The following is a 25,573-nucleotide window of genomic DNA, read 5'->3' as shown; positions in this document are numbered from 1 at the left end:
TGGTGGCTGCTGCATTGGTTTTCCTACTCTTCCCCCCCCCCATTGTTTTCACCTGATGATCTGGCTAGTAACACCTCCTGTACTAGAGTGCCCCCACTCTGGATGAAGGCGCACAGCAGACATTATTTTCAGTCTGGGGGGGGGGGGGGGAGGGGAGTGTTGCATTAGTAGACTTATAAACCTACTAACAAATTGTGCTGTAACGGATAATGTGTTAGCTGGAGTTTGGCTTCAGAGTTTTGTTCCTTTTGGGACAAAAGCTTTATATAATAAAAGCTGATCATAGTAAGCCCCGTCAGTGGAAAAATCGTTTGTCTCAATACTCTAAATATATGTAGGTCTGCTTGTTCTGTTAAACTCCAAGAAGGCTTACAGAGAGGCTCCTCTCACTTAGTACAGGAAACATATGACCCACATTATAAAAAAGGAATGCCACCACTGAGTCAAATAGCTGAAGGGGGGGGGGGGGGTACCAAAGAAGATGTTTGATATGCTATGATCACCGACATCATCCACCTTGGAATAGTATTTGAGGCTCTTGACTTTGTTGGGCCCAGAGAAGAGTAAGGACTGGAGATTCACTTCTAGTTTTTGTAGTGTACTCAATGTAAGCAATCATGTATCTCCTAACATCCGATTTATTGAATTCCACCTCTTTTGCATTCTCAGTAAAAAAAAAAAAAACATGATCTCCCCCAGTGAAAATCTGATGCCACCTTAGGGAGAAAGGCTAGATTCCAGGGAAAGAACCTCACCTTGCAGGATTGCAGAGCCTGAATTTTGCACTCTCTCCTAGCCTAAACTAGGGCCACTAAAAAGGAACGTTTTCAAGGTTAACATTCTGACTACACAGACATCCAACGGCTCAAGGGGTTCTTTACAAAAGCTTTGCACGTCCGTAAATAAATCCCAAATGGGAATGTTACTTTTTGGCATTCTACTTTCAAAATAGAGGAACATCTTAACAGCTATAAGTCTTAGGCTCAAAAAAACAAAACAAAAAAAACCCACATGCAAGCACCCTCCGTGTATTAGAACCAAGCCCAGATTGGCCCTGGCCTGAAGAAAATCCAACACGGATAGAATGAGACCTATTATTCTATCAATTAGCTTTTTTGCCATTCGCAGAATCGCTTCCACACTTTGTTGTATATAGAGTTAGTTGAAGCTTTCCTGCTGAGGATGGTATTGAGGAATTTGTTGACAGACCTTTTTGCTGTAGCAATGTCCTTTCAGAAGCTAGGCTGTCAGTAAAAGTTGGTCCACTCCTAGATGAGTCACGGCTACTTGGTGAATGAGGTCTGGCAAGCAGGGCAGTCACCATAGTTCTGTCACGCAGACTTTTACCAACCCTGTGAAGCACCCTTCTTGGGCTAGTAGGAAGCAATCAGAATGACCTTTGCCACCGAGTCTTATCTTCCTTAAGATCTTGGATATGAGAACAAAAACAGACATTCCCCCTCTCAGCTGGAATAGAGCATCCAGCCCCAGACAGGATAGTTTTGAAGAGTAAAGAAGCAATCTACTTTCTGGTTTTCCCTTGTAGTGAACAGGTCTATGCCGGTTTCCCCACACCTCTTATCTGGTCGAATCTAGATGGATTCAGGCTACATTCTAAGAACATTTCTTGTTGCTCAAAGTCTGCTAGTGTGTTCAGTTTGACCTTCAGGTATACAGCTGACAATGATGCCAAGTTCTCCTCTACCTAATTTAGAAGTTCTGCAATCGTACAAGGTTTGCTGCTCTTGTGCCGCCTTGCTTGTTGATGTAGCTCACTGTGGTTATGTTGTCTGAGAATACTTGAACATGGTTCTTTAAAAGTGGGCCAGAAAGCTTCTAGAGTCTCTAGAACTGCCTTGAGTGAGTTGCATGCCCACTGACTGTTCCAGGCTCCCTGAGCCATCTGAACATTGTGTGCCCCCATCTGAACAAGCTCACATCTCTAGTGACAACTACAGGATGCGGTTGACTCCAGAGATTACCTACTGAAAGTTTCTCCTGCCTTAACCATCTCACCAACTGTTTTACTTCTTGAGGTATTTTTACCAACGTTAGAAGGGATTCCTTCCGAACATCCCAAATTGTCAGCATAAAGTTTTGAAGGGGTCCTGTATGAAACTGGGCCCCTTGAACTCCAGGAATGGCTGATGTCATCAGCCCCCCAGTATCCTCATGAACTTTGAGGTTTCTGAACTGAGGCCAAAGTTTATGATCTCCCCAGTCAAGGTTTAAATCTTCTGTTAGAAAGATCTTGGTTACTGAAGAGCCTATGATACATTCCAGGAAGATTACTTGTTGGGAAGGTATGAGGTAGGACTTTTCCCAGTTTAAATCAACCATCCTAGGCTTTGATGGTGGTTGATGGTCTCATCCAAAGTTCTACTTCACTTCCTATGGAGAATTCCCCAAATAGCGGTACAGTAACCAAGGATTTTTGTATCCCTGCCAAACTCAGGCCTTAAAGAGTCTCTGCCAGCACCTTGGTAAAGATTCGTTGTGCTGATGCTAACTAGAAAGTGTGTTGCACTGAAAGAATACTGTCGAGCCCTGTGAATCTGAGGTACTTTGATTCCTGACAGATAGGAATGTGAAGGTAGGCATCCCTCAGGTCTAGTGACATCAAAAGAGCCCCCGGCGTCAGGAGCTCCCTTCTGGTGTATATTGACTCCATCTTGAACCTTTTGCATCTCACTACAAGAGATGCAGAGCAAAATTTTAAAGAAAAGTTATCCTTAACTTCCTGTACCTTAAGGAGGGGGCAGAGAGACATTCAGGATCTTGGACTTTGTAAGATTGACTTTAAAATTGCTGAATTCACTGTACCGGTGAAATTCTGATAAGATAGAAGGTAGAGAGGTGGGTTGGAGACAGCAGATCTGCGAAAAGAACCAATGAGGATTCCGGTAATGTTGGACTTAGCGCCAGGTGGTTCTATAACCAGAACATACAAAAGAGATAATGGGCAGCCCTGCCGCGTGCAATTAGTTATAGGGAGGCTAGTCAGAGCCATTCAGATGAATTCTAGTGGTAGTATAAAAAGGGAAAGAATTTTCTGCTGCATGCCGGGGCCCAATCCTATTTGAGAGGATGTTTGCGCCAAAAATGGCCACCCCACCCTATCAAAGGCCTTCTCAGCTTCGATAGGAGGTAAAAGGGAGTCCAACAGATTGAGCATAGCCAAGAGGGTTTTTAAAAGGTGTTATGAGCCTCCCTGCCACGCACAAACTCCATTTGTTCCGTATGGATGAGATCCGGGAGTAAATTCTGCAGGCGGGTGGCGATTAGTTTGGAATAGATCTTAATATCCACACCAATTAAAGAGATAGGTTGGTAGCTGGAACAGAGACTCAAGTCCTTATCCAGTTTAGGGAGAAGCGAAATGTGAGCTTCCAAAGTATGCTGTGGAAGAGGATCCGGCAGAGATGGAGTTAAACATGTGCAACATAAAAACAAACATCTTTGAAGGTCTTATAGAATTTACAGGTAAAGCCACCGGCACCTGGACTTTTGCCTGAAGGGGTCGTTGAGATAGCAGCTAACGATTCTGTGGTGGAGAAAGGGCTGTCAAGGGAACCCCTAGTGTCAGCTTCAATAGTGGGACAGAGACAGACAATCTCAAAAGGCAAATCAGGGAACACCGAGGAGTTCCCATCCCGTCCCTGGGAATGTAGATTATAAAGAGCAGAGAAGAAATCACAAAAAAAACTTTCATGAATTAGGGGTGGGTCCGATATCAGATCACCCGTGGGGGTTCTAATATTAGGGATAAAGGTTGGCGACGTACGAGGATAGAGAGATTGTGCCAAAGGTCGACCACATTTGTCACCAAAACTATCTACTGAAAGCAAAGCGACCCTGATGCATACTGAGAAATCTCAAAGTTGTAATAAAAAGGAGGTTCTGGTCACAGATATGGAGGCAAGCACTTCTTGAGTAGGGGAAGATTTATGACGAGTCTCCAAGTCCTGTAGCTTGTCTAAAGTGATTTGAATCCACTTAGACCTTTCGTGTTTAAGCCTCATACCATGTTGGATGAAAAATGCCCGCAACACCGCCTTAAGTGCCTCCCACTGTAGTGGTGGTGGGGTGGGTTTCATCCACGGCGTGATCAGAGAAGAAGTTGCTGATCATGGTGGTAATCGCCTGCTGGCATGTAGGGTCTGCTAGTAAGCAATCATTAAGACGCCAGGTCAGAACGAAGGGCTTGCGGAGGGTACAGAATCAGAAACAGAGGAGAATGATCCGACCATATGAGACAGCCGATATTTAGGTATGGGTGCCACTCAAGCACATGGGAGCTTGTGAAAAAATAGTCAAAATTTGACTATAAGACTGATGAGCTGACGAAAAATGTGTAATTACGAGTCTTGGGGTGGAGCGTCCGCCAGAGATCCAGAAGCTGGTGAACATGGAATCTTTTTTTTCTTTTAGAAGCTGAAGACGGCTGTAGGACATGTGGGAACGCTGGGAAAAGGAGTCAAGAAGGGGTTCCAACACTACGTTGAAGTCACCGCCTAGCAACATCATGCCCTTCACAAAGTCTGCTATTAGACGCGAATACTGCGTTACGGAGATAACTTGGTCCTGGTTGGGTACATAAAAATTGGCCACAGTATATCGCTTATTCCAAAGTGAGAACTTAAGTAAAAAGATACAGACCATTGGGATCATCCCTGTGCTCCAGAGAGAGGACCGAGAAATGTTTGTGTATGGCAATGGAGACACCCCTGATTTTGGATGAAGGAAGGAGACAAACCATCTGGAATAATATCTCCTAGAACAAATAGGAAGGCTAATTAGTACAGAAGTGGGTCTCCTGGAATAGACTTCGTATGGAGCATAGGACTTGTCGAGTCTTAGATTGGTTGTTGAGGCCATCAACATAACAGGGGTGGGATCCTGGGCTCCATTCTCAGATGACACTAGGGGGGGGTGGTGAAGGAAAAAACAAAAAAACAAAAAAAACCCCACAAATAAAACAAATGGAGGCCCCATAAGAAAATAGAGCAAAAACACTGGGAAAATCCATATAGATGCACATCAATAGGGGCATTCGGAATCCACAGGTGGCCCAGAGCTTGAAGTAGTTGACCGCTCTGGCAGGAGAGCATCCAAATCCTAGCATCATGGAGTAGGTCCATGCCAAATCCAGGGTAGGGAGGTCAGGCAGGTGAAGAGCGGATAACACCATGGGTATGTCAGAAGTACGTCTGATGGTGAATAACTTTCCTTCTGGTCAGATCTACAGTTGAAACGGGAAGCCCAAATAGAAGAGGTTGTGTTCATGTAGCAAAGTAATGATTTTAGAGCCTTCCATCTCCCCCCCCCAGAGTATGACGAGAGATATCAGATAGAAGTGTAATGGATGCACCAAAGTCCAACTGGCCTTTCTTGCAAGCCTTCCTTGGTATGGTAGAAGTGCACCCGACAGATGACATCCCTAGGTTTAGCAGGCTTGGGATTGCAGGGGCCTAGAGCCCAATGCACTCTGTCCATTTGCAGATCCAGAGTTGGAAGTGCCTAGGAGGCCAGTAAATATGCCCTGAACTAAAAAGATAAATAAAAATATAAAAACATGCCCTGAACAGTTGGTAAAAGGTTCACAGTGACCGTTGCCTTGGGTAGGCCCCACAACCTAATGTTTAGTTGGTTGTGATTGTCCAGATCCTCGTGGGAGGAGGAATAGCTGGGCATTTAGCTGGCCTCCCCCAGCTCAGACAGATCTGACTCCATTCTGGCCACATCCCGCCCTCAGCTATTTTTGAAGGGTTGATGGGGCTACGCTTTCTCCCTTGGGTCCAGGTACGCCGACCTCCCCTCACGGCCGCCAGTGGATAGAGCAGCCGTGGCGTGGGGCAAATTTGCGGTCTGCCACCAATATTCAAGATGGCGGCGGTCCGCTTCCTGTCTCTCGAGCGCCAGAAGTGACGTCGAGGGACCTGACACCTGGAAATTACATGGGTGTAACGTTACCGGCCCACACCTCCTCGTTCCCCTGTGGAGATGTCGGATGCTGGGAGGAAGGCAGGCTTTGCCCCACGGGTAGTGGCCCTTCTGAATAGGTCTGGGGAGCAGGCTATACCCCCTGGAGAGCCCCGCAGGTCCATCAGAGGGGTCCGCGTCACCCCCATCCCTAGAAAAAAGAGGGGGACTATTAGGGAAAAGCCTGGCTGAAGCCACCCCACAAGGCCCCTGCCTTGCTGAGAAGAGGAGGAAGGGGGGCCCCAGCCAGGGGGCCTCTGTACCCCGCAAGAAAAAAAATGGTAGTAGAGTTGTTCTTGGCCAGAGGAAACACTAATACTGAGGGTCCCCTAGGGAGAGAGGCTATTTAAGGAAAAGGAAGTGGATCTGGTGTTTCCTGGGAGGAGCCTATCTCTCACTGAGAAGCTCTCCTGGAAGAGGACTAGGGAAAACATCCTATTTGTCCTTCCACTTCACTGCAATCAATTCCTCAAACAGGCTATTTCCCCCTAAGACGGGCATTTACAAGCTGTTGGAGGAAGCGCCAGCAATTAGGTCCCATGGTGCCAATTCCAAGATTGCACAAATCTCTAAATAGTGGCACTCTTGAATAAAAGTTGTGGTATATAAGTGGTACCCCATATGGAAAAAGGTTGACACCAAGTCCCAAACTATCTTGCCACTGCTCCCCATGTAGCCTGGGCATCCAGGGGGCTCTCTTTTTCCTTGTAAATCCAAAACTTATATGTATAGCCTGTTGCCCTCTTGCAGGTCTTCTACATCTTGACCCCATACCTGGCACACTTGCTTGGGAGAAATTTTTGAACGCAAGGGAGCCAGAAAAAGTAATGAGGGACTCAACGAAGATGCTTTGCTGGGGAGTATAGACATCTGCAAATTTTTGGTTAAGGTGATTTATGAGGGGTGAATTTTGTGGAGCCAAATTCAAGGTCACCTGGAGGAAGACAGTGTGTTATGAGTGTAATGCGTTTTTATGCATTTCAATAACATCTATGCCTGGCCATGGCAGTAGAGAACACAGACAAATGATGAATCGGGTCTGTGGACCAATACAACCGCAATTTTTTTTTTTCTTTAGTAATGTTGAGGGTTAGGCCCCCCTCCCCCCAAAGAAAAAAAAAACCAAACTTTAAATTGGGAAACTGTAAAGTGTTTCCATGCGAATGGTCTGGTAGGGTTTGAAATTGGGTTGGCGGCAATAAACTGTTGTGCATATAAAATAGCTCTGATCCACAATCAATGCATACAGATCTGTGAAAAAAAAAAAAAAAAAATCATCAAGGAAAGTATTTAAATTTGCTGTTTTCACCTGAATTCCAGGTTGGGCAGTGAATGGGGGGGGGGGGGGGGGGGTTTGAAGTACGGGTGCTGCCAATCGGGATTTGCAAGCACATCCGGAAAGCTACTAGGTGCTCCCACTGCACCAGCTTGTACTGCACTTGGGACTCGCCACGTCACCAAGTGATACTGCAGTGCTGGTATGTGAAAGACCAGGATGTACTAGGCAACTGGTGCTCACCAGTTCACCAAAAGGTAGAGCGGCACTAGTAATGACACTCTGCTGCATATGAGAGTCATGCGTTTGGAACATCTCAGCAATCTGGGAATGGGGTCGGGTACACCTGATCTTAGCTTGATCATCTGAGCCATCTGTCAGGGTGCTGCTGCTGTCTACAGGTTCATATTCTGAGGCTGATTGTGTCAGGGAGTCTTCCCCTTCGCTCTCACCTGACATTCTCAGAATCCTGTAGGCCTCTTCACTAGAGTACCTTTCGTTTGACATTTTGGCCACTACATTTATAGGTGCCTAGTGCGACTCACAGGAAAAAGTACCTGGGGACTGCTTGAACAGCGAAAAAAAAAAAAAAAAAAAAAAAAAAAAAAAAAAGGGAAATAATTTACCAGCAAGTGCTAAAAGAGGTCTGGCCTGATTTTGCGAACACTGATTTTGTGTGCAAATGTATCGAGTGACCGTAACCTACTGACACTGCATTGCTGGGGGAGAAGGGGTTTATGCGTAGGAGCTAAATACAGGCGTTGGGGCTGATCCCGCTAATGCCGCATTTTTCGGGACACTATACTAAATGTGAACACTGGTATAGTGCCGATCTGATCAAAAATACTGATCCGTTCAGACACTATACTAGTAATGAAGGTTTGTGTATATGAGTGTGTTCCTGGCAATCAAGGGGTTAATAGGGATTACTGGTGTACTGAAGGGCAATCTGATGCTATCTGGGAGGGGCACTAATGCTATCTGAAGTCACCAGCGACACTAATACAGTGATCAGCAAAAAATCTGAACACTGTACTAATGACACCAGTGACAGGGCAGTGAAGGGCAAATGGGGAGGGGGGGGGGGGGGGAATCAAGGTGTTAAATGTGTCCTAAACTGTAAAAAAAATGGTGCTATTTTATTCACTGTGTTGATTCTGCTCTCTGGGACGGAATGTGCCCAAAGAGAAGAAGTCATTTCCTGTACCTGTGTAACTGTAGACACAGGTACAGGAAGATCCCTGATAGGACAGGGATCGATCATCCGACTTGGGCTGATGATCACTGGCCTAAATCGGATGATTGATCCCTCGGGGATCAAAACACAACACCCACACCCCCCCCCGTCCCACGAAAATGCAAATCATGTATATATACGCACACCTGATTTTGCGTACCCGTGCCGCCCTGTAGCAGTATTTCTACTATAGGGAGGCGCGGAAGCAGTTAAAAAGGAATGTAATTTCTGAACAAAAACCCACAACATTCTGTCCGAAAATTGAGTTTTTCTATTTTGTTCCTTTGAATTTTCCCATCACTGTGGTCGAAAACTATCAATCTGACTCCACTAAAAAAATCTCCATTTTAGAACCACCTGTTCTATTTTCTAAGGAAAATTTGTTTGTGTATGGGGTGTCTCTCATGCATAACATTATAGTCCTGTCTGAAAGCTGTAAAAACAGCATCTCAGGTCTTTCCTTTAAATAAAAAAAAAAAAATTTTGATCTGAGTCTGATGATATATACCAGATTCAACCTCTAATAGAATAACAGACAAAAGAGATGTCTATATACGGAGTGGATTAGACGTTTTGTTTCCCTACCATATAGGTGGTTATTCACAGTATAATTTACCACAGCATAAACTGTAGATATTCAAGAATAAACTGCCTTTTTATACTTTGCATATTAACCACTTGCCCTCCAGAGAATTTACCGCCCCCCCATTCGTTCCCGACAGGCCATTTTTTGCAATACGGCACTTGGTTACTTTGACAATTGCGTGGTCATGCAACACTGTACATAATTGAAATTGATGTAATTTTTCCCCCACAAATAGAGCTCTCTTCTGGTGGTATTTGATCAAATCTATGAAATCTGCGTTTATTTTTTTCGCTATAAACAAAAAGACTGACAATTTGAAAAGAAAGAAAAAAAAAAAAATTAACTTTTTGCTATAACATATCCAATTGAAAAAAAAAAAATTCTTCATAAAATTTAGCCCAAAGTGTATTCTGCCAAGTCTTTTGCTAAAAGAAAAAAAAAAAAATCCCAATACGTGTAAATTCATTGGTTTACATGACAGTTCTACCTTTACAAATAGCGACTTGCACAATTTTGTTTTTTTTTAGTAAAGTAATGGCGGCGATCTCAGAAACGTCTAGTGGGACTGCGGCAGGCATTCTGACACTGGGTGGGAACTGACTAACAGCCACTGACCTCTCCAGTGACACCAACATAGTGATCAGTGCTAATAAAAACTGACTGTACCGACACTGGGCACCGCAGGACAGGCAAGTGGCTGTTTTTTTTTTTTGTTTTTTTTTTAGTCAGCAGCTACAGTTTTTGTAGCTGCTGACTTTTTCACTGGAACTCAGCTTTAAGCACTTCTATTTCTTTAAACCAAAAAAAAAAAAAATTTTAAGGGCTCGTTGTACAGCAGAATCCTGTGTAACACCCCAGCCACATCGGGTGTGACTTGGCATACGATTTGCAAATCACATGCAAAGTTGCACCCTATTGTCTGCAATTACAGCGGTCAAATCTGTATGGTTCCGACTTGGGTAAGACCTGAAAGATCTTTCTTCATGCTTTCCAAGAAGACTTTAAAAAGAGCCTGTCTCATTATTGAAAAGACAGGCCAGACAGAATTTTCTTCCAAAGTAAAAGATAACAGGATCGCCAGGGAAGCCTATAAAGTAAAAAACCAATGCAGCCATCACAACTAAAAATTCGTAAAACTGCAATATAGAATGTTTGCTTTTGGATTCAATACCACCTAATCATTATCCTGTCAGTCTGTAATAAAACTACAGAAAGCTGCACCCTACAGTAGACATCCTATGATACTCCAATGGTCCATATGTCTACCACCTTCCTTAGCTCAAAAACTGCAGTCTCCGCCATTCTCTTCAGCAAATCAACACTTTTAGAAGTGTTGGGATACCTGTGACACCCCCACCAACCCACACTGTGGTTACATTCTGTGACTCCTACACTAAACACAGCAGCAATGTAGGGGTTGAAGGATGGAATCAACGGTGGAGAGGCAGGTAGCAGAGCTCTCCTGTTGCTGTTCAGGATCTTTGATAGATTGCCTTAACGTACAATTATAACGGTTTGACAATTGACAACCCCTTGCCCTCTACCGTAAGAAAAAAACCAAAAAAACAAAAACCACACACACAAACCTTACCAGTGTCTTCATCCTTGTCATCTTGGCAGCAATCACCTAAACAAAGTGACATTTTAGATTGCAAAATGATTCTCCCCAATTTAACAAAAAACAGTCCTGTAGACAGCTGCCAACATCTTGGAAACGTATAAAAATCACTGCCAATATGTACTGCCATTATTCTACTGTCTTAACTTACCTCCTTCCTGTCCAGGCCAATTTTCAACCTACAGTGCCACATGAAAACACAGATCCTCCTCTTGCAGTAAACATCTACAGACTTCAAATTGGAGGTCTCTCCCCACAGTCCTCAGTTGTCGAAGAGTACCTCTAGCCCATCTGAAAAACATAAGCACAACAGCATAAATATCAGGGCGTGCAATTATTGCTGTCCTGAAATACTAGAAAACAAGTTACCGGCAAGTCTAACTTATTTTCCCCAAAACGTCATTCAGGACAGCACATGATAAACAAGAACTTACCCCCTTAGGTGAAGAACACAGCTTGCAAGACTTTCCTTCCAAGAAGGCCTGCTCTCCTGCTGACAACAAATCCAGCCTGCAATGGCTTACAAAGGTGGGCATGCTTTACCACGTTGCTGCCTTACAAAATTGTTCTGGGGTGGCACAGGCCTTTTCTTCCCATGTGGCTGCTAGAGTGCTTGTGGAATGAATATGAATGCCCAGCGGTGGAACGAGATCAGAAAGTTCATAGGCTGATTTGATTGCCATTCTCAGCCATCTGGCAGTGGATGCTTTAGTTGCTTTTTACCCTGAGGAGATCTTCCAAGGACCTTGAATTGGCTAGGCACCAAGAATTATTCTTCCAGATTTCCCTGTAGATAGCTTTTGTGACCCCCTTACGACTTGTTAGGAGAGTGTCTAAGCGTTTTGAGAAGCCTCTTTTTCTAGCAGTTGCCCTTCAGAAACCACACCGCAAGGCATAGATTTTCAACTTTCGGATAACAGAGGACCTTGTAGTAGCAGGTCCTTCCTGTTTGGAAATGGCCGATATTGTCTGACAACCAGAGGAGAGCTGCCAACCACAACCTTTTCGGCCAGAAGGGAGCCACGAAAATGATCTGAACCTCTGTTGGCAGCTTCTTCAGAGCCAAAAGGAATTAGTTGGAAGTGGTGGGAGAAGGCATAGCACATCTGGATGCTCCACCTTTGAATGAGGGCATCAAGCCCTACTGCTCCATCTTCCTTGTTCAGGGAAAAGAACTGACTGGTTTTGGTGTTCTGACAACTCGCAAACAGATTTGTGGCTAACCGCATTCCTGAACTAAGCTGAGAAATTCCTGGTTTAGCCACCATTCACCCTCCTTCAGCTGGTATCTGCTCAGAACTCAGATACCAGGTTCAACAAGCCTTTGAGATGGCTGCTGACAAGGATGCCAAAATGACCTCCACTCAAGTCACAACTGCTTCTGCCAGACTTTTGAAGACTCCTGCTTCTCATGCCGCCTTGCTTGTTTACATAGGCTACTGCTGTGGTGTTGTCAGTTTAGACCTGCATATGTCAACCCTGGAGCTCCTAAGAGAAAGCCACAAGAGCCAAAAGCAATCGCTTTTAAAATTCCCTCTAGTTTGAGTTTGACCTTTGCTGCCTCAGCCACTGTCCCACTGAGCTTGCCAGGAACAGAAGATCTAGGTAGGGAACTACTTACACACCTCAGAGCCTCAAGGGAACCAAGGCTTCCGCTTTACCTTGGTAAAGATTTGGGGAGACTGACAGCCCGAAAGGAAGTGCCCTGAATTGCAGGTGCTGAACCTAGTGTCCAGTCTTCAAAACTAACCTCAAGAATCTTTGGGAGTGCTCCAATTGCGATGTGCAGATAGGTGTCCCTTAAATCGATTGATGTAATGAAGCAATCTGGAAACAGCAGGTTTCTGACTGAAAAGATCGAATCCATTTGGAACCGCTTGTATTGCACTGCTTCATTTAAGGGTTTCAAGTTGAGTATCAACTGAAATTTTCCTGACAGTTTTCCCACCAAAAATATATGGATGTAAAACCCCATCTGTTCTTCCCCTGATGGGACCGGAACCACCACTCTTTGGAATATCAGATCACGAACCAAAAATTCTTCATAGCAAGAGCTTTTCTGGATTCTTCGGAATATACATAACCAAATACCTTCCTGGGGGGACCTCTGCAAACCAGGCTGACAAGATTTTGGATATACAGGCTCAACGTCTTCCTATTGTGGAAGAGATCTAATAGGACTCCACGCAGCCTAACTTTTGATGTAGCGTCTTCCTGCCATGTTTTTAACCATAAGGCCCTTCTTATGAGTGAGTGGCCTTTCATATTGATTCCGCGGATGCATCCGCTATATACCCAACAGCTCTTGAGATTGTAGGGAAGGAATCTAAGATCTCATCTTTTGGGGTCCCTGCATTGATATGAACTTTTAGCTGGTTCAGCCAATGCTCCATATTTCTTGCTTCGCATGTGACTGCTATAGCTGGCTTCATATTCTCTATTGTGGAATGCCATGCTCTGTTCAACAGCAAATGCATTCTTCTATCCATAGCCTCTTTCAGAGAAAGTGTGATTTTTGAGACTTGGGAAAACAGTCTACCTTAGGAACCTTCCATACTGACAAGGAGTTTTTATTCAAAAACAGGAACCATCTCGTGTGATGTAGAAGAAAAAAAAAAAAAAAAAAAATTTCCTTTCCAGGTCCTGCCATTTTTTTTTATCATGTCTGAGATGGCTGAATGTACAGGAAAACATTTCCCTTTTGGTTCACTAAGGCCAGAGTACATTTTATTATCATGGAGGGAGAGATCTTATTCCTCCTCTAATGCATAAGTGGAATGGATTGCTTTAAGTAGATATTCCACATCCTCCAGCGACTGCTTATATTTAGATGCTGAGGAATTCTCCACCTCTTGCCCCATCATCCTCTGAATCTCCCTCTGACCATGGAAGAGAGACAGCCACCTGTGCAGAAGGTATCCCTGACCCTGCTTCTAAGGAAGCTGATTGTGGTGTGGGGGTAGGCTCAGAAGCACTCGGAGGCAGACATTTCTGGAAGACTGCACTCCACTCAACCTTCAAGGAGGCCAGAAAGTCACTAGAAGTTGACGGTGTCTTCTCTCTCACTAAAGCAGAGATGCACACCTTGCACAAATGCTTTTTCCAGCATCTGACAATTTACACTTGCACGAAGGACATCTCCTCTTGCTAGACTCCTTTTCACTGCTCTTAGCCCAAGAAAGCACAAGGAACATAGTCACTTAGACACTGACTGACCTTAAACACACCCAGTGCAGCCACAGCGCAAACCTCCACACCACTACTGCACTGACCCCACACACACACCAAGAATCCAGAGCACAAGACAGGCCCTCGGCCACCAAGCAGAAAAGACACCACAGTACCCTGCAAAGAAAAGCAGCATGACACAGTCTTGCCCATAGGAAGCCCTCTCCTATCTGTGCTTTTCAGGTGCCTCCACCTATCTCCGGAGCTGCAGTCACTTCCGACTCCTCCATAGCAGAGCCTGCAGTGGTCCACGTGGCTGTGTCTCCTGGTAACAGCGTCCTGGAATGCAGCTATTCCAGCCCAGGACCGGAAATAGGCACTGGCTGGGTCCTGCCCCCTCCCCCTGTGGCCGGAACAGACACTGCATGCCCAACCAGAAGCGACCTAACAGGCATACCCAGACACCGCTGGACACCAAAAACATGGCCGCCATCATTGTCCACACATGGACAGCAGGGCTGCAGGCTACCTGGTGGTCCTGGGTCTCTGCAAGAACTGAAAAGGGAGAGCGGAGCCAGGAACAGGACCCCCCCACCCCCTGGGACTCTGCCTGGAAGAACCCTTCTGCAAGGAGAAATAAAAAAACAAAAAAAGCACTACAGAGACCACTCAGGCAGCACCCAAGAGAACACAGTTCCTACCTGGACAGAGGAAACAATAACTGAGGACTGTGGGGAGAGGCCTCCAATTTGAAGTCTATGTGGGTGTGCGTTTCCTGCGAAAGGAGGAGGAGCTGCATGCTCTCATTGCCGTTTTGAGAAAGTTCTTTATTTTGATTAGAAAATCTTGGAAATATGCATTTTTTCTCCTTCACTGATGTGTTGGAGGCTGCACTGATGAGGCGGCACTGAAATGCGGCCATGATGGGCACGAATAAGAAGCACTGAAGGGCAGCTGGGCAGCACTGTTAGGAACTGCTGGGCACTTTTGGGGCTGCACTGATAATCAGTGGAGATGTCTTTTGAAAGTTGCTGGTTATCGGCAGTACTTTCCTCACACTGTGAAAGAGTGAGGAAAGTACTGATAACCAGCAAGTGTATTTACATGGTGGTCAGCTGTGATTTGATTTACTTTTTACCATGTCATGTAATCAGTTGTGTCCAAAAGACAGCAATCAGACAGCACAGGGTGCAGTATGGAATTGGTGAAAGGATAAGCTCACCTTTTCAGGTGAAAACTCACTTCTCATAATAAATCGAAGCATTTCCAATGCCACTTCTGGCCCAGCCATCCCAGTGTGATTTGTTCTCACTTACCTCATCCACAAGACATAGAATTTATTAGTTTGTGAGATTTTGAACAGATTTTCAGATTGCACGATTTCCTGTATTGTTTCTCAGCATTCATTTCCTGTGGGCCACTTCCCAGAAGCCTTCACTTCCTTATTGCATCACAGAAGAGGGTGTGTTCACCACTCTGGACCACACCTCCCTCATTACAATACTACCTTCCTCCCATCAGCTGTGTAGTACAAGGACCTGTCTGATCTGATACAAATTTGATTTTTTAGGTTTGTCCTCCTATTCCATAATTCTGTACAATTTCCTTTTACTGTACCAATCAGATTGCATAGTGTATGGCCATCTTTATACAAGTTCATAGGGAGGAGGACAGGCCCCGTTCACATCTCAACGCAGTGAAAACTCACATTCCCGCATGCGTTTGTTTTGGGCATTTCACTCGACACACAGGGCAGCCCATTCACTTGAACTGGCTGCCATAAACAAAACAATCACCCCAGAATTTTCTTTGGAGTGGAGCACGGTGCGTTATAGTTTTTGGTGTATGCCAGATTTGGGGTGCCTTTAAAATACAATGACAACACAAACACGATGCACATTTGCAGCATGTTTTTGAAATGCATGGCAAAGCATGCATTTTCTGTGCAGATGCATTCGGAAACAGATGTGAATGGAGCCTCATTGTTCTGTATAGACGCAACAATTTCACTTTCAGGCCTCATTCACACCTAGAGTAGAGGGGGCACATGTTTTTTGGCTTGTTTTTCCAGTGACCCACATAGGTCAGCCTGTTAATTTCAATGTGCTGCGCTACACGTGGCAAAGGCTCATGGGACGGACATTTAGGCGTGATGCACATCACACATTTTTTTTACTGCGCGTTTTGCTGCATCGGTTACCTTTTTTTCTTGTGGCAAAACGTGTGCTTGTTTCTGTGTTTGGTGTGCTGTTAATTATACTTAAAGCACAACTAGGTAATTTTAGGCGTATAAAAGTTGGCCATACACTATACAATCTGATTGTACAATCTCCTTTAAATTTACTAAAACCATATAGGAGGAGGATAGAGCATCTATCCAATCACTTGGCCTGAGCCTGTCTGTAGATACGCTGGGGTAGCCAGGCAAATGCAGTGGGGAAGAGATCCCAGGGATGCTGTGAAAAACCGTTGATGGATGAAGGGTGTGTACTAATGAGGTAAGTTCAGGATGTGTGTGCTAATGAGATCAGCTGGTAATCATTTTCCGTGGTCCTACTGGGTCTACATTCCAGGAATTGAAAAAGCTACCCAAGAAATTTACCAAAGGCTAAGGGAAGGCCTTGCTCTCCAGATCAAACAGGTTGAATATTTTTGCAACTGAGATATATTATGGTATATTGGTGCATAGGAGAGCCGAATTTTATAAAAACAAAAATAACCCCTTACAGAGCCTATGGGCGAAACAGTAGGTGGACACCCCTCCAAAGGATTAAGCTCAGGTGTTTCTAGTGAAAGGTTACAGTTAATAGTTAAACACAGTTAATACTACAGCATACAAAAACATTTCAGACAACTGTGCTCTTCAGCCTTGTGATAAGTTTGGGGAAGGCCCTTTTCTGTCCCACCATGACTGTGCTCTCTGCACACAGCCAGCTCCATAAAAACATGGTTTGATGACAGTGTGGAGGAACTTGAGTGGTCTACACAAAGCCCTGACTTCAACCCTACCAGGATGAATTAGAATGCCGTTTTCAAGCCAGGTCTTCTGATCCAACATCAGTGCCTCACAAATTCATTTTGGCTAAATAGGCACATATATGCACAGGCACTGTGGAAAGACTTGAGGAGTGAAGGATGTTACAGCTGCAGAGTGAGTGAGTAAGTGAGTGAGTGTCAACCACATAATGTTTTTGGAATGGTATGTCCAAAAAGCTTATATAGGTGTGATGGCTCTGTGTACACAAACCATCAGCCATACAGCAGGCGCCACATACTTATCCTGATATAGTCACCACTGTCCACGATCCTACCTGCTACATTTGTTTTCTTACGAGAAGCAAAACCAATAATCTGAAAAATGAAACAAATGTACAGAAATTACAACATACATATATAACACCTCCTAGATTGTAAACTCAAAAGAGCAGGGCCCTCGCTCCCCTCATGTTTTGCATTGTATTGGTATTGTTCTGTCCCCCTCTGTAATGTAAAGCGCTGAGCGAACTATTGGCGCTTTATAAATACTGTATAATAATATAATAATAACAACAAACACCAGGGATGAAGAATAGGTGATTTGCATGCATTGTAATTATCTACTCTACCCCTTCCTTTCTGACATGCACAACTGCAAGGTTTTGACTAATGGCTTGCAATGCTCTGTAAGGCTGGGTTCACAGCTAGTGTTTGATAAACACCTGTTATCTGCAACACACACGCCCTTTCATTTCAATGTGCTACCCCAAGCACAGCAAAGTAGCTCATATACCTATTGGGAGCGGAGTTTCACATGTTTTAAAGCATGAAAAACGTATGTCTGCTTGCTGCATTTGTGGTGCCTTCAACAATGAATGGTATTGAGAGTGACATGTTTTCCGACCACTCAGGTGTGAATGTAGTTTAAAAGCTTTTTTTCAGACAGGTGGTACTGCTCACTGCCATCTGAAAAGTAATCTGTGGTGAACTGCATTTCAAAGTACTTTACAGAAGGGGCTGGCAGACATTCAGGAGGTGCTACTGCCATAGTCAAGCAGTGTCAGAGTTGCAGGTAAGTGGCTGTTTTTATCACCCCCTAGCTACTAGTGTTAAAGAACCCCAACACTGCTCCTGGGTTCTCAGAATACTCCAGTATCCCCCCGCACTCCAATGACATGCTGGTAGGTTAATGGGATCCTTTCTAAATTGCCCCTAGTATGTGTACATATGCGAAGTAGGGGCCTTAGACTGTAAGCTCCTTGGGGGCAGAGACTGATGTGAATGTATAATACACACTATATTGCCAAAGTATTGGGACACCCCTCCAAATCATTGGATTCAGGTGTTCCAATCACCCCCATGACCACAGGTGTATAAAATCAAGCATCTAGACATGCAGCTTCTACAAACATTTGTGAAAGAATGGGTCACTCTCAGGAGCTCAGTGAATTCAAGCATGGCACCGTGATAGGTTGCCCCCTGTGCAATAAATCCATCTGTGAAATTTCCTTGCTACTAAATATTCCACAGTCAAATGGGAACAACAGCAACTCAGCCATGAAGTGGTAGGCCACGTAAAATGACAGAGCGGGGTCAGCGCATTCTGCACAGTCAATAGCAGAAGACATCCAAACTTTGTGTGGCCTTCAAATTAGCACAAAAGTGCGTACAGAGCTTTGTGGAATGGGTTTCCATGGCCGAGCAGCTGCATCCAAGCCTTACAATCACCAAGTACAATGCAAAGCAGTGGTATAAAAGTACGCCACTACTGGACTCTAGAGCAGTGGAGAAGTGCTCTCTGGAGTGATGAAAAACGTTTCTGTCTGGCAATCCAATGGACGTATCTGGGTTTGGCGATTGTCAGGAGAACAGTACTTGCCTGACTACATTTTGCCAAGTTTGGTGGAGGGGGATTATGGTGTGGGGTTTTCTTCAGGGGTTGGGCCTGGCCCCTTAGTTCCAGTGAAGGGAACTCTTAAGACGTCAGCATACCAAGACATTTTGGACAATTTCATGCTCTCAACTTTGTGGGAACGGTTTGGGGATGACCCCTTCCTGTTCCAACATGAACGCGCACCAGTGCACAAAGCAAGGTCCATAAAGACATGGATGAGCGAGTTTGGGTTGGAGGAAGTTGACTGGACTGCACAGAGTCCTGACCTCAACCCGATAGAACACCTTTTGGATGAATTAGAGAGGAAACTGAAAGCCAGGCCTTCTCGACCGACATCAGTGCTTGACTTGCGCTTCTGGAAGAATGGTCAAATATTCCCATAGACACTCCTAACCCTTGTGGAAAGCCTTCCCAGAAAAGTTGAAGCTGCTATAGCTGCAAAGCGTGGGCCAATGCAATATCGAACTCTACGGACTAACACACCATTAACGTTCATGTGTGTGCCAAGGCAGGCATCTCAATACTATTAGCAATATACGGTGTATATATATATCCTAAATTTATATTTTAAAGCGGTAGAAAAAAAATAGGGATTCTCATTCTTATCAGACAGAAGTCAGATGTGTTCCTAGGCATGTTTAAACATAATATTCCAGCCATAATCCCCATATAGAAAAATAACTATACCAATATTCTTAGGAGAGATATGTCAAATATGGTCCTTGGCATGTGTATCTGCAATCATCCACCCATAATGTAGAAAAAGAATTCTCATTTTTATCAGAAGGGGGTCAAATGAGTTCCTAGGCATATTCAACCATGATATTCCACCCATAATCCCCATTAAGAAAAATAACTATACCCATAATCCTAGGAGAAACATGTCAAATCTGGTCCTTGGTACAGTATGTTTATCGGTAATCATCCACCGATAATCCCCATGTAGAAAAATAAGTATTCTTATATCAGAAAGAGGCAAAGTGTTTCTAGGCATTTTTAACCATGATATTCCACCCATAATCTCCATGGAAAAAAAATAACTATACCCATAATCATTTCAGAAATAGGCAATTATGATCCTTTGCATGTGTATCCACAATAATCCACCCATAATCCCCATCTAGAAAAATGGCTAGTCTCATTCTTATCAGAAAGGGGTCAAATGTGTTCCTGGGCATGTTTAACTTTGACATTCCACCCATAATCACCATGTAGAAAAACAACTATACCCATAATCTTGTCAGAAATTGATGAAATGATCCTTGGCATGTGTATCCACAAAACTGCACCCATAATCCCCATGTAGAAAAAATATATGCATTTGCTTATAAAAAATAGATTACCATGATATCCCCCCATAATACCCATGCAGATCAATATTAACCACATTGTTATCAGAAATCCATTCATTTTTTCAGTGGCATTTGTAATTTTTAATCTTCATTTTTTTAAAGGTTCCTAATAAAACAGTTCAGAATGTAGTGCTGTACACATGTGTACTGTATGAAATCAGTAAATCTATTCCTGTTAAATATATGGAGTAATGTTTCCATTGTTTTTTGTATAAATGTACTATGGTGCTACTTTACAGCTGCACATATATCAGTAAGTGAAGAGGTAAATATTAGCCACTACTACTCGCATACATAGTATCAAGCACTGCAGAAAAGAAAAACATTTTGAGCAACAAAATCATTTACCATACATGTGTGTAAAATATACTGCCACCTAGTGAGAGTGCTGAGCATTGCAGCCAATCACCCCAATATGCAGTTCAATACGTCCCTGATATTTGTCTGTGCGCAATGATGGATGGGGGTAGACGGAGTGTGAGTAAACTAATATAGTAGGCCTGCACTGTAAAAACATGTTACATAAACACACATAGGGTCCTGGACTGATATTTCCAGTGTCGTCACACCCTGACCACCTACTTCACCACCATTAACTAGTCTCTCCTCCCCCAACTGTGAGAGGCAGTTCTAGATCCCCCTAGTCTACGTGTATGTCCTCCATGGCAGTGCTCTGTGTAACACTCACATTGTTGTTCTGCAGGTCGGTAGGCTCCTCGAACGGGTTCCAGCTCCGCACAGCGGCCGCCAGAGCCCCTCGACCTCGGCCGCGTCCACCTGCTTCCCACGTAGCCCCAGCCATCTACAGCTCTCTGTACTCCTCAAACACCGTTTACAACGCCTGGGCGGGGCTTGATATATAAAGACCCGCCCCCTTAATACGCCCGGGCTGAACGTCGCGACGCTACACGGCGTGCTGGTGGGAAAGCGTGTGGGCCTTTATGGTGCGCTTCAGCTGCAAGTGGCAGTGTTAAGTCGGTGGTTGTTCCCGGCTTCTCTGTGGGCTGATGTGGTGCTAGCTATGAGAGGGACAGAGGATGGGATACCCCAGGGGGAGTCAGTGTGACATCAACGTTGAAGTGTTTATGTGATCACCTCAGAGGGTGTTGGTGTGACCTACTAAAGGGTCTCAAACATACAAATGATTGAGTGCAAAATGTTTTGGTATAGCAACGCCTTAATGTATCCATAAATAAATATTACACCATGTAAATGAACTGGATGTATCACATTGTAAATATCACACTTGTTACTAAACCCAGGAGCCTGCATTCACTATACCTGGTCTCCCACAGTACACACAACATGGGAATGCAGCTATTGTAGCAAGAGCCCTTTCACACTTGTGCGACTTGTTCTGTAACTTTGGGGTCCAAAATCACATGACAAGTCACACCCCATGTTTCCTAATGAGTACCTTTCATATCTGTGCGACTTCAAAAGTAGTTCCTGCATTCAATCCAACTTTTAAGCAACTTGAGGGCTGTAGACTTCAATGCAAATCCTCCAAAGTCGCACCTGAATGATGTACATGCGACTTGTGTGTGACTTTGTAAAGCACAATCATCCTTGGTAAAAGCCAAAGTTGCATCACGTTGCACTGTGAAGTCGCCATGAAAAGCACAGGATTTTGAAAAGTGTGAATGGAGCCTAAATATAAACTGCTAAATACCTTTTCTCGTCAGCAGTATATAGCAGTCTTGAGATTTTTTATCTTTGTCTAGCAGAGCGCTGGTTAAAGCTTGTAGGAAGAGTTTTCATTTTCCTCTGACTGTCCTTTGAGGCCATGTGATTCCTGGTATCTCGGAGTCTTCTTTAAAAGAATTACAATATAGTGGTTAAAATAGCATACAGACATAAGGATCGGTCTCCTTTGTCTTGTCACTTTCAGTTTTTGGAAAATACATCACCCGAATCCCTCCTGATAGGGAGTCGTGACCTCAGACAGCATCAGTATGACCTGCAGAGGGTTTCTGTATGACCTTTGGAGGGTTTCGGTCTGACCCCTAAAGGTCATCATTGTGTTCTTGGTGGCACCTAAGGGAGGTTTCCCGCACCGCACATGTGTGAACTCGAGTTGTGACAAACCTGGGTTCACACAGGAGCAGTGGGGAAACCGCATGCGATTTGGACAGGAATCACATTCCTGTTCAAAATGCATACTGATCTTTGCGGTGCAATTTGCGTCCATCAGTTTGACCTTAGTGGTCATCATTATGACCTTAGTGGACATCTGTGTGACCTCAGAGAGCATATGACCTCTAAAAGCTGTCAATGTGACCAAAGAGGACATAGGTATGACCTTAGACCAGGGGTGGGCAAACTTTTTGACTTGAGGGCCGCAATGGGTTCATACATTGGACCCGGGGGCCGGACCAAGAGTAGATGAATGATGTGTATGTGTCATCCATAGTAAGTATAGTAATATTCCCCCATAGTAAGCATAGTAATTAATCCCCCATATAGTAATTCATCCCCCATAGTAATTCATCCCCCATAGTAATTCATCCCCCATATAGTAATTCATCCCCCATAGTAATTCATCCCCCATGTAGTAATTCATCCCCCATATAGTAATTCATCCCCCATATAGTAATTCATCCCCCATAGTAATTCATCCCCCATATAGTAATTCATCCCCCCTATAGTAATTCATCCCCCATAGTAATTCATCCCCCATAGTAATTCATCTCCCATATAGTAATTCATCCCCCCTATAGTAATTCATTCCCCATATTAATTCATCCCCCATATAGTATTTCATCCCCCACAGTACTATTCCCCCCCAAGTAGTAAGCCAAGTCCCCCCTGTGTCAATTCACTTACCTTTGTTCCGCACGTTCCTCTCTCCGTGTTCCTGCGCCGTTCCGGTCTTCAGGGCGGACTGTGAGAGGAGCCTAGCTCCCCTCCCCTCACGTTCGTCACGCTGCCCCGCCTACACACATCCTGACAGCCACATCCGCGGGCCGGATTAAAAGGTCCGCCGGGCCGTATACGGCCCGCGGGCCGTAGTTTGCCCATTGCTGCCTTAGACAGTGTCAGTGTGACCTCAAAGGGCATCAGTATGACCCCAAAGGTTGTTAATGTGACCTTAGAGCAGCCTTTCTCAACCAGGGTGCCTTGAGGTTTCTTCAGAGGTGCCTTGGCAAAATGTCTAAAAATTGCCCAAAATGTGTATACAACCCAACTGGTGGAACAAGCCTGCCTTTTAGTTACACAAAGCCACAGGTTTCCATTGTGTACCATTACATCCTACTAGCTGCTGGCACCCTGACAACCAATGACATCATCAGTTGATAAGGAGGATGTCGGCTGCCTGCACAGCATCCTAGTTTTGCCCTACCCTGTTAGAATAGTTTTTCACATTTTATAATGGGGTGCGTCAAGGCTGTCCATAATTTTAAAGGGTGCTTTGGGATTGTCCATAATTTTAAAGGGGGCCATGATTGAAAAAAGGTTGAGAAACACTGCCTTAGAGGGCCTAGGTATGACCTTAGATAATGTCAGTGTGACCTCAGAGAGCGTCAGTAAAACCCCGAAAGGTTGCCAATGTGACCTTAGTGGGCATCTGTGTGACCTCAGAGCATATGACCTATAAAAGTTGTCAATGTTACCATAGAAGACAAAGGTATGACCGTAGCCAAAGGTTGTCAATGTGACCATAGCAGGCTTAGGTATGACCTTAGGTAATATATGTTTGGCCTCAGAGAGCGTCAATATAACCCGTAATAATTGCAGTGTGACCTTAGAGGACATCTGTGTCGCCGCAGAGGGCATCGGTATGACCTCTAAAGGTTGTCAATGTGACCTCCGAGGACATCGGTATGACCCTAAAACTTGTCAATGTGACCTTGGTGGGTGTTGATATGACCTCAGAGGATGTAATGTGACCACAAAGGGTGTCCTGTGACCTGAGAGGGCATCAAAATTACATCAAAGGCTGTCATGTAACCTCAGAGGGCATCAGTATGACCTCAAAGTGTATCATATGACCTCACAGGGTGTCAAAATGCGTCAGTACGACCTTAGAGGAAGGTTGCCAATGTGACCTTAGTGGGCATCTGTGTGACCTCAGAGCATATGACCTCTAAAAGTTGTGTCAGTATAACCCCTAATGGTGCAATGTGACCTTAGAGGAAGTCTGGGTGACCTCAGAGGGCATCGGTATGACCCCTAAAAATTTGCAATGTGACCTTGGAGGGTGTTGGTATGACCTCAGGGGTCATCAGTGTGACCTCAGATGGTGCCAGCTTGATCGCAAAGGATGTTAACACAGAACTAAACCCTCCTAACTTTTACAGCCAAATAGGCAGCCATTTTAGCCTCTGTTTGATCTGCAGTTGCCATAGTTCTGCTCATATGATCTGTTATGACACTAGCATTTGATGGCTTGATAGATTAGTTGAGATCACAAGCAACTGCGACAGTTATTCACAGGAGGCCTTGAATGTAATTCTTTTGGGAAGCAGCTAAACTGATGGGAACTGAAGGAATTTTACTTACCTGATCTATAATGGGTCCCTTGCTGGTGCCGGCATCTTCTCACTGGGTGCCGGTCTTCGGGCATCTCCATTGGCCAGTGTGGGATGACATAACTCTGCGCATGTCCAGGAGTCGGTCATCCTGGCAGATAGGGACTGTGTTGGCGATATAAGCTGCGCAGCTCAGTTTATCTGTCGTTGAAGACTGCAAGTTGGTAGGTAGGTGTAGTTTATCGCAGAAAATATAATGCATGTCTCTTCTGCAATAATAGCCCGCCTGCTCGTAGTCTCTTGAAAAATGGCTTCAGTTCCTATTTAAGTGAGTTACAAACAAATAAAAACCCAACACCAGCTAACATTTTTTGAGCAGTTATAGCAACAGGGTTTAACCAAAAACAAGTTGATAGTTGTAAGCATCTCCCAAATATTTTTTGGGGAACAGTTAAAGCAGAACTAAAGGAAACTATACTCACATTTTCTCCAATGGTCCCCATCCCTTGCCGGTGCCAACAACTTCTTCTCTATGCTGGTTTTCAGCCATCTTTACTGGCCAGTACAGGATGACATCACTTTTGTGCTTACGCAGGAGCTAGTCATCCTGACACTCAGGGATCAGGCCAGTCTCTGTAAGCTGAGCTGCACAAGGCTTCATTAGCCTTTTTTTTTTTCAGGCCTTTTCCCTTTCTTTTCACCTGTGATCCCATAGATAACATGTCCCAGACGAGTGACAGCATTCACCAACCATACTGTATCAATGGAGGAGTAGCATTGTCACCCTAGGCTGCTCTTCTGATCTGGACTACAAACATGTCTTCCTCTCCATGACATGGGAGGAGGTTTCTGTAGTTCACAGAAGATAGCTGGAAAAGCTGATAATTGTTTTTAAGATCTCAGTTCAGTACAATGGAAGTTATTAGAACTCAATTTCTGTAGTAGAAGAGAATGTTCTTTGCTTGAATAAAGAAAACTACTGCAGCCACCATATTTAACGACTGGTAAGTTC

General features: G+C 44.4%; 1 protein-coding gene across 1 annotated transcript in view; it reads right to left on the bottom strand.

Moving 5' to 3' along the window:
• The window catches only part of LOC149463190 (ATP-dependent RNA helicase DDX25-like), an 88,795-nt gene extending 67,904 nt beyond the window's left edge, over window positions 1-20,891 (bottom strand). Inside the window, exons 1-3 of the mRNA XM_089675748.1 lie at window positions 20,778-20,891; window positions 17,179-17,218; window positions 10,673-10,708 (exon numbers count right to left, since the gene is read on the bottom strand). Of these exons, the coding sequence (XP_089531874.1) occupies window positions 10,673-10,708; window positions 17,179-17,218; window positions 20,778-20,891 (190 nt within the window). The remainder of the gene's footprint in view (window positions 1-10,672; window positions 10,709-17,178; window positions 17,219-20,777) is intronic.
• Between the last annotated feature and the right edge of the window lie 4,682 nt (window positions 20,892-25,573).

Source organism: Staurois parvus, unplaced genomic scaffold, assembly GCF_062004578.1.
Source record: "Staurois parvus isolate SC_StPar_1 unplaced genomic scaffold, SC_StPar_1.0 ptg000157l, whole genome shotgun sequence".
NCBI classification, from domain to species: domain Eukaryota; kingdom Metazoa; phylum Chordata; class Amphibia; order Anura; family Ranidae; genus Staurois; species Staurois parvus.
Note: the sequence above shows the minus strand (reverse complement) of the source record. Positions and strands in the feature narration are given on the sequence as shown.